Here is a 9,259-nt window from a genome sequence, read left to right as displayed (position 1 = left end):
CTAACTAGTATCTAGACAATTCTGTGAAGTCTGTAAAACAGAACTCTAAAACAGTACAAAAAAACTCTAGAGAGTTTTTACAAACTAAAAGTTGGGTTTATAAAATAAATCTGTTATTGGATCTCTTTTCGTTTGTGTCAGTGTGAGTTAACAGCCAGCATGGTATAGTGGTTAAGAGCATGTGAACTCTAATCTGGAGAACTGGGTTTGATTCCCCACTCCTCAACATGAGCAGCTAACTTTAACCCGGTTTGTTTCCACACTCCTGCTGGATGACCTTGAGCTAGTCACAGTTCATCAGAACTCTCTCAGCCCCACCTAACATCCCTGGTTTTAAGTGACTGTTACCACAGCAGCAACACTAAGTATCAATAAACAAAATATATAATCCCTTCAGCAGGACTTGTGGCCCAGTGCCCCTTAGACACTGATGTCATTTACAGCCAAGTGGAACTAGGTGACTGGCTGGACTTATTTACTCCCCTCTCCAGTCAAAAGGGTGCTTCCCATAAATGTGTGGCCTCTGTAAATTTTTTCTAACAGAAGATAGCTAGTAATCAGCACAAGCAGGTTCAGACTATATTAGACAGTGAAAAAACCAGACAAAAATAGAAAAAATAACATCATTTTTATTTTTTAAAAATCCAAATATTGGATGCTGTAAACAAAATTCACAATCTGTTCCCTCTAGCACTGAAGCAAACGCTTTCGATTGTTAAAAAAGTGTCTGTTTTCCATCAGCTCTTTGTTTCAACCTCCAACAGAACCTAGAGCCAAAAAAAATCTAAAAGAACAGTCCATGGAGCATCTGCCACAATAGGATGTCTTGCAGAAGACAACAGTTGTATGGAATTCTGAAGGAGAACAAGAATCAGCATAGTTTCTCATAGGTTGCAAGAGTTTGCCCCACTGCATCCAAACCGTCTTGAAGTCTGTAGGCTTTTTGGATATTTAATAATGGTTTGCGTAGAAAGCAAATGGCAGAACTGTACATGGGATTTTCTTTCTTGCAGTGAAAATCAGAAAAGTCCAAAAAGAACCCAGAAAAAACCCAAAAAGCATGGAATACGTTTAGATATATATTTCCCTCTTCTTATCTAGCCTTAATACATTTCTCTCTCCACAAAACATTTTAAAGCTTTCTGTGAATTGATGAGCCTTCAGTATAAACACAACTTGCAGATATAGCATTTTACAACCAGCATTTTATAAGCTATGCATGAAACTTTGTGCAATATGTAGCAGCAAATAAGTTTTAAAGCATTTAAATAAAAATTATGAAAATGTATTTGTCTCAGTTTTTGCTTCTTTCAAAAGATTTTTTTGTTTCGTTTTTGCATATCGCAGATTATATATACACACACAGTACAACTCCATTTATCTATATAGCCTGGGACTCACAACAAAATGTTTGGAGAAATCAGAATGATATTTACATAGGTGTAAGAAGGGTATGTGATGATCTACAGTACACACGGCAGACATGGACAACAGAGGTTCAGAAAAGATATGAAAATTCCTTGCATCATACTTTGAATATTCTAGTTTAAGGAACCTAATTTCCTTGTCTCTTTATATCACAATATGTTTCTATTAGAACAAGTTTATTTTCCCACCAATTCAGAATTAATCAAATAGATTCACAACCCAATGAGTATGATTGAGCCAATATTTTCGATTAGGTTAACATTGCAATTAAACTACTGTTTCTTAAGAGCAGATTTTGCAAAATGAATAGGAAAAGTGAGGCCTTAAGAACATTGAACATTTTCTTCTTGAGAAAATATGGGATGGGGTGGGGGGGGGTCATTGTCAGACTTTATGAAGGGCTGGGTGTGCAAACCACACAAGCCAACTTGCTTTAAAAAGGTGCTCTTGTTTTAGTTTTGGCCTAGAGTCATGGCATCTTCCCATCCCTAACACCAGATGCCTTTTGACAAACAACCAGGCAGTACAACAGAGCCCCACAACTTTCACTGCTTGAGTTAAAGACTACTACTGTAATCCTTGCATTCGGGAGAAAATTAATTGGTATTTATCAAAATCCTCTTTTAACCAGAGACTTTAACCAGAGCATGAGCTGTAGGACAACCGGTTACTATCAGCCATAAAAATGGAACTAAAATGTTAACCACAAGAAGAAAAAACCTCAAATCCTTAAAGAAATTGTATCCCCCAGCCTAACAATGACAACCTTCTAAAAAAGATGGAAAAAGCTGCTCTGCAGGAAAGTATATACTGTATTATCAGCATTTTATTTCTGGCACTGCCAGAGATCTTCAACCTCTTTTCAATCGTGGATGACTCATTTATTTGCAGTAAAATAGCTTTGGTAAGAAAAGACATACCACACTACCAGCTGATCCTATTTCCCCAGTCTTTTTCTGTCAACTTCTGTCAGAAAGTTATTTGCATGATGAAGCTTTGATTTTGACAAAGTACATTTCACTTTTGATTTGTTGCTGCTAATAGTAATGGGCCAAAGAAAATAAACACTTTGTTTTCTTAATTGAACACTGACTGAACAAAAAAGAGGGGGGAAAGGATTCAGCCAAGGGGCCAAAGAAGTATGGAAAACAATGACCAAAGTTTTCCTGGACAAAACAGTGAATAGCAGTGAATGGCATTGTCAAAATGGCCTTTAGATATAAAAGGAAATGGTTCAATAACAAGTATAGGGAAAATACTCTGCCCTTAAATTTATCAGGTTAAAGGGAGAATCTACTGGCTGTTTAGCAGCTTACTAACCCCTTTACTTTCAATATTTTGTGCAGAGAGCTGCAGGTCCTGTTCCACTTGAGACTACTGTGGTGGGTGGCAAAGATCAATCACCCTTTCAAAATCTTAACCTTTACTTTCTTCCATAGTATCAGGAAAATAGCATAAAGGTCAAAATGAAACTCAATATTTTAGTGCAATTGTACACATCAGCTGTCCTTTGAGGCCAAGTTAGATTTTGTTTACTTTTAAAGACCAGCAGCTGGAAGCAGCTGAAAGGGTTAAACTTTTCTGTATGACAATCAGTACAGAAACAGAGATAAAATTCCCAGTGGAACAATTCTCCCAACTCTCCACTAGTTGCTTGAAGGACAGGAAATTAAACAATGGTTGTTTGTCGCAATGCAAAATTATTAATTTTAAATAAGATTCTTGATCATTGATATCTTGAAAACATCTGTGCAACACTCTTCATAATGGTTCATTTCACATTTACTATCTTCTAGTGGTCCTGGAATACTCAATGCATTCCAAAAATCATTTTTAAATAGTAATAATTAGTGATCAAATCATCAATTAAGACAATATTGTTTAGCTGTCCAGGGAGTTTAAGTCAGACTTGCCTTTAGTCACCTTTCACTGCCATGTCTATGCATCGTGAAAGTCTGCAGCATTAGGACTGATGAGTGTCGAAACCATATTACAATACAAAATATGAAAAAAGGGTCAGCCAGTGAAATATTTGACCAGACAGGATGCTGCCAAGACTCCGCCAATAAATTATGGTCAGCTTTGTTTTTGAAACCAAGTGCATCATCTTAATTCCACCTCACCTATAACTGGTTCATCTATCCAGATTTTCTGGTATAGGTCAATAACTCTCTAAAAGTGCCCACAGTTTTAGGACATCCTGTTGCAGACTGGAAAACACACTTATTTTATTTAAAACATTCCTTAAAACTGCTACATTTTCCTAGACCGTGTTCAAAATTGTGTGTATATACATATAATGCTACAAATATATATACACACACATACACACAACAATATACACACACATACCTATGAAAACATCACACAAACAATATAAATTTTATATAGGTATTTGCCAGGAAAAAAAAATTAGGCATTTCCTCCACCATCTATTCACAAGCTTATTTTTTTTTCTATTCATGTCCCTGATAAAAAACAAAACACAAAGTTAAACCTCAAAACTATATTTCTTTCACTTCAAATTTTCTGAAGGCATCAGGCACTTTTGTTTAACATTTTTGTGTACAAATATAGTTATATCTTCTTTTTTTTAATTGTCTACTGTGTCTTCCTCTTTGCTTAAATAACTTATCTGTGAAATCTTTGGTCCGGAAGCATATGCTGCTTGTGACAGCTGATTTTCTTGCTTTTCCACATTTTTTTCATAATGTGAAGCATGCACACAGCTGGAAACAATGGAATTTGTTATCTCCCCCTCCCCCTGACTTTTTAATAACTGTCCCATCTACTGCTGTTGAGCTGGAACAAGCTATTTCTCCTGAAGTGTTCTCTTTACGTGACCTATATTCTATAGTATGGGCCCACAGACAATGCTGGTTGATTCCATGCCCTGAAGGCAGCATCTTATTGCAGCATCTGTTACGACTTCTAGTTCTTGAACACTTTTTAGCTTTCCCCCCATCCCTATCAAATTCTCCCTTCCCCACCCCCTACCCGCAGATCTCAATTAAAAAAATAAAGGCTTCCCAATTTTCACTATGCCATAGCTATGGGAGAAGACTAAGCCAACCCATATTGTCATCAAGCATTCCTCCCTGGTTTACTTCAAGGGGAGCTATTTGCTTTTCATGACAGGCCTCTTGTGCTCTGGGGTAGAATTCAATTAAGTGTGGGGTTCTTGTCTAAATCACACTTCATGATATTAAAGAGAAGAACCACCAGCTTTCTTCGAGATGAGAAAGCTAGAGCAGACTACCACTGCTCAAAAACCACCCCATTTTTTAAAAAGGAGAGTGCCATCCTTCCTCTTTAGTTGCTTGACAGAAAAAAACACTTTCCCCACCAAGTCTATTAAAACAGATGTTAATTACAGGGCAACCAAGTCGAGTATGTCTGTTGCTGACAGGGGAACATCGGCTGAACCTGGGCAATATAGTAATTGTTGAAGTTAGCATCTGCTACATATGGGGCTGGCTGGTAGTAGCAAGTGACATTGGCCACATTTGGGATGATATTTTGCTCAGCTAGGACCCGAATGGCCAGCATGGTGATAAGATTCAACGTCTGCCGCCTCTCATGCCCCATGAGGCACACCGTGCTCTCATTCACCACATCGTGAAGAGTCATGAGATAGTCATACTTGCGGTCCTCCAGCCCTACAAAGTGGTTCTGCAAGTACGACTCCAGTTTCCGCTGCTGTTCTCCAATATCTGAGAAGTCAATGAAAAACCTGGAGCACATATATCTCTGGAGTGACTTCATCTCGGATTCAGAAGCAGCCCGGAAGCCTCTTACAAGGAGGTTGCAGTACTTAAGGAGGCCTCCTCCCCTGATTTCTTCTGGATTGCGGGTAGCAATTATCTTGTTGCAAAGGTGATCAAAGGCTTCCTGGAAATCCCCATAGACACTCTCCCCAATGATAGTGGGATGGAAAGTTTCGGTCATTGGGTTCTCAGAACATTCATAAAAAAGGAGGAGGGAGTCTAGCTTGATTTGAAAGGAGTCTACACTGAACTCAAACTGCCTCCTCAGAGAGTCCACAAATTTCAGCTCCACATTTTTGCCGCTGTTGTTGGATAGGGAGATAAGACTCCACCGGTCTGAATCATTGCACACTTTCACCATTTTCTGCACATAGGCTTCCTACAATTTGAAACACAAACAAAATAAAGGAGCATATAAGGAAGACTAATAAAAAGCACGTCCTCTTTTCAGAGCCTTCATTTGCATTTTCTCTGGGCTCCACCCTGGGCCTAGTTTGCAGCAGAGCCCTTCATAGAGCCCAGGCAGAAGAAAGAGACGTTGTAGACAGATTTAGCATGTGGTTTTACAGACATGAGGTTGCAAAGGACTGAAGGGAGAGGGAGTGCTTATGGCACCAGCATTACACAAAGGACATATTCTGCAAGCATTTCATTAAGGCGTTTCTTCTAAAGATCAGAAATCGAACGCCCACCTCCAGACAAAAATATTCATGCACCACACAGATAATTCAGAGGGACGGTTATGAAGACATGCATTTAACCCGAAACACAAATCTGCAAGAAGAACATTGTTTCCATCTCCCTTTGAAATTAGTGGCAGTTTTCCCGTGAACTAATACTCGAGCCACTTCAAAATAATTGTAAGGCCTTAGGAACTTCTCCTAGTCTCAGACCAACCCAACAAATCCTGCAGATGGACAGTCCAGTTTGAGGTTGTGGATGCTCGTCTCATTGCAGTCAGGCGGACAAAATAGCCCAACCCAGTAAAATTCTGCCCTAATCCAGTAAACTTTAAATTTGGTTCCAGTGAAGTCTATAACAATACAACCCTGTGCGGAGATTTTGCAATCGAACCCATTGGTGTAACTCTGCATAGGACAGCATTATAATGCCTTGTACTGCAGCAGTGAAATCCTAAACACAGTTACACCCTTCTAGGGCTCACTGGCTTCAGGGAGAAGGGTGTGATACTGCTTACAGCTGCACTGTAAATCATTTTCCACAATACTGTAAGTTTGTTTATTTAAAAAAATATTTCTGCTTGAGTAAAAATCTGCAAAATTTAAGGACCAGCTTTCAGAATCCATAAGGTTTAGAACAGAGGGACTAGAGTCTAGGGCTAGAATGATAGTCCTTTCAGCTTCCCCATTCTGTTAGTGAGGCAAGAAGGTTGAGGAACACCATTTCCCTCTAGTGGGCTCATGTGTATGCAACCCAGTTAAATCAAAATATTCATAGTTTAGGTGGCTTAGTCAAGTTAAAAAACAGTGGAACTAAACTGGCTTAAGTCCAAGCACGTCAATTTAATTAAGCTATGCATCAGACTTCCTTTTTCTCAAACCAGAAAAGACCTAATTATTACTGTATTCTAATATTCTTTTCAGTGAGATTTTGAAAGCATGAACATTCCAATTAAGTGTTCAACAAAGAGGATTGGAAAAAAGGGGGGGGGGCTTATATTTAACATTAATAGCTACAGAGGCACGAATTCTGCCTTAGAAAAGTGAAGGGCGACCTACAGGAAAAGAGGCAGCCAGAGCTAGACTAGTTGGCTGCAAATTCACAGCCAGCTAGTCTAGCACCGGCTGCCTCTTTCTCTTTCTTTAGGTAGCCCTCCTCTTTTCCACTCCTGGCTACCAGCCCTTTTTTGCAAAGAACAGCCGGGATTAAGACTACAGGCAGTTTACCTTCAGAGTCAGGGGGGTGATCTTCTCTTTATTCACGCCTTCCGGTAAGAAATCCAAGAGGCAGTCCAAGACGACATCTTTGACAGTCTGGAACTCGGCCTCTCCCTTCAGATCTGCGCAGAAGATGAGGTCCAGGTCCTTGTAGCCCAGGCCGCTGTCCTGGTGCAAGACGTGGCTGGCCGCCGAGCCGTTCAGGCGCACATCGCGTACGCCGATGCCTTGCTCCTCCAGGCGGCTCCGCACCACCTTGACGATCTGCCGCGGCTGCATCTCCAGCGTGGGGAAGTTCCCCCGGCCGTGGATCGGGATGGTCTCGGTCAGGATGCGGTCCAGGCGCTGCACTTGTTCCCAGCTGAGCATGTTACAGCGGCTGCCCTCGCAGGCTCCCGCGCAAGGCTCGGCGGTGGCCCCGTCGCGAGCGCTCTCCTCGTCGGCCATGGTCCCGCGCCGTCGGCCAAGCTTTTTTTGCACCAGCGAAAACAACAACCGGCAACGCGGTTCCCTTTCCTCGCTCCTATCTGGGGAAGACGAAGGGAAAGGAAAGCGAAAGCCATCAGAGCGGGCAATGACAGCCCAGGGCTCAAGATCCGACCCTCCGAGCGCAACTGAAAGCCAGCCAGCCCACCCCCGCATCTCTGCGCCTCCCCCCCTACAGTGTAGTCCGTTCATCCTTTACGGAAAAGCGGCAAAGGATTTGGATCGCCCGAAGGGTGCCCTAAAGTGAAGCCACCCCTGCCCCAAGTTGACCTCGAATTTGCCCCCGGGGGGGGGATGATAAAACAAAGCTCAACTCCCTCTCCCGGGTCCGTTATCCACCACCCCCCTCTCTCCAAATACCCACCCGAGCGGTCAGTCTGGTGCTCGATCACCTGCCCGGAGCGAGAGAGCGAGCGGAGCCTTTCTGACCCCCGATGGGAAAGGATGGGGAGGGCTGAGACGGAAGGGAGGGAGGGAGTGCAAGCTGGCTGGACACCTACGCACAGCTGGAGCGGGTGCAGCTCGGCGGGGTGGTGCGCTTATGCGGGCATGCCCGGTGCCCCGCCGCGTGGCTCGCCTCCCCACCCTCCGCCAGCTTGCGGGGCTCGCGCTGCTTCGCCCTCTCGGGAGCTTCCGCTGGTTCTGCTCTAGCAACCTCCTCAGTAGTTTTTTTTTATACGGGGCTTCTGGCTCTTCCGGGGATCCGAGTCGCCCTCTGCTCGTCACGCCCCTCTCATCTGCATGAGGAGCCCGCCCCCTCATTTGCATAAACAGCTGGCTTCTGCTTTGCACAACAGCTTTGCCGCTTCTTCCTCCTCCGCTGTCAGTTTTTCCCCACCTCCCGTGCCAAAAATCCTTCCTCCTCCTCCCGGGTCTGGATCCTGCTGGAACTTCCTGGAAGGAACTGGGCGCTCGTGGACGACTCCAAGGTCCCCCCGCCCATACCTCGTCCCACAGCGTAGCCAACCTTGGCAATTGTGTGGGGCTGAAAGCGGGGCGGAAGAGAGGAGCGCCGTTTGTTTGGCCAGAGGGCTGAATTCGGTTTGGGGCATCTTGACTACTAAATAGCCGATTTAGTGCAACCGAAGGAGAGTACAACTGCTGCGGCTATGTCTGAAAACTGCATCTCTCAGGTTGAGGCGTTCAGGCGTCAAAGTTGTTCCCCCGCACTTGCAGCCCATCCTCCATTCGTCTAATGCCACCCGACTGGCCCCCAGGCCATCCCTCTGGGCAGCACAGTGCCCTTCCATAGAAGTCACTTGCAAAGCTACGGGTGATGTTTAGGACTCGGGAGCAAAGCCTTCAAGAGCCTTCAAAACACGCCAAGAACCCGCGCTCATTGCAGGTGAATTCGGTGACAGTTAGGACCACCTACACCACCAGCGCAGAAATTCCTGCTTAGGGTTTTTGAACCCTCTCTTATATAATATGACTCTGGAGTCGAGTTTACTAAGATACAGGTGATCCTGGTAGTCCGACAGCAGGGTCCAAATTCCCTCCTTGGAAGCCGGCCCTGAGGAGTAAGTGAAGCTTACGTCCACGAAAAAGGGTTACTCTTGGATGTCGCGGCTTTGGATACCAAGTCCGCATTTCGGGGGGTCAGAATAGGGTGTTGGAGCAGAAGATAAAGAGGCCAGAAGAAGCCGCCTGGAAATCAAACGGAGGCAGTGACGGGGGAAG

The 9,259-nt window shown here is 43.8% G+C and overlaps 1 protein-coding gene across 4 annotated transcripts in view; it reads right to left on the bottom strand.

The window, feature by feature from the left end:
* Positions 1–609: 609 nt before the first annotated feature.
* The window catches only part of TENT5A (terminal nucleotidyltransferase 5A), a 35,031-nt gene continuing 26,381 nt past the window's right edge, over positions 610–9,259 (bottom strand). The window contains exons 1-3 of one of the 4 annotated variants that reach the window (XM_048495427.1): positions 8,080–8,284; positions 7,103–7,620; positions 610–5,574 (exon numbers count right to left, since the gene is read on the bottom strand). In XM_048495427.1, coding sequence (XP_048351384.1) covers positions 4,795–5,574; positions 7,103–7,540 — 1,218 coding nt within the window. In that variant the 5' untranslated portion in view covers positions 7,541–7,620; positions 8,080–8,284 and the 3' untranslated portion in view covers positions 610–4,794. The other 3 variants (XM_048495455.1, XM_048495435.1, XM_048495444.1) reach the window with 3 other exon arrangements.

Source organism: Sphaerodactylus townsendi, linkage group LG01, assembly GCF_021028975.2.
Source record: "Sphaerodactylus townsendi isolate TG3544 linkage group LG01, MPM_Stown_v2.3, whole genome shotgun sequence".
Classification (NCBI taxonomy): domain Eukaryota; kingdom Metazoa; phylum Chordata; class Lepidosauria; order Squamata; family Sphaerodactylidae; genus Sphaerodactylus; species Sphaerodactylus townsendi.
The sequence above is the reverse complement of the archived record's forward strand: the minus strand, read 5'-3'. Positions and strand labels throughout refer to the sequence as shown.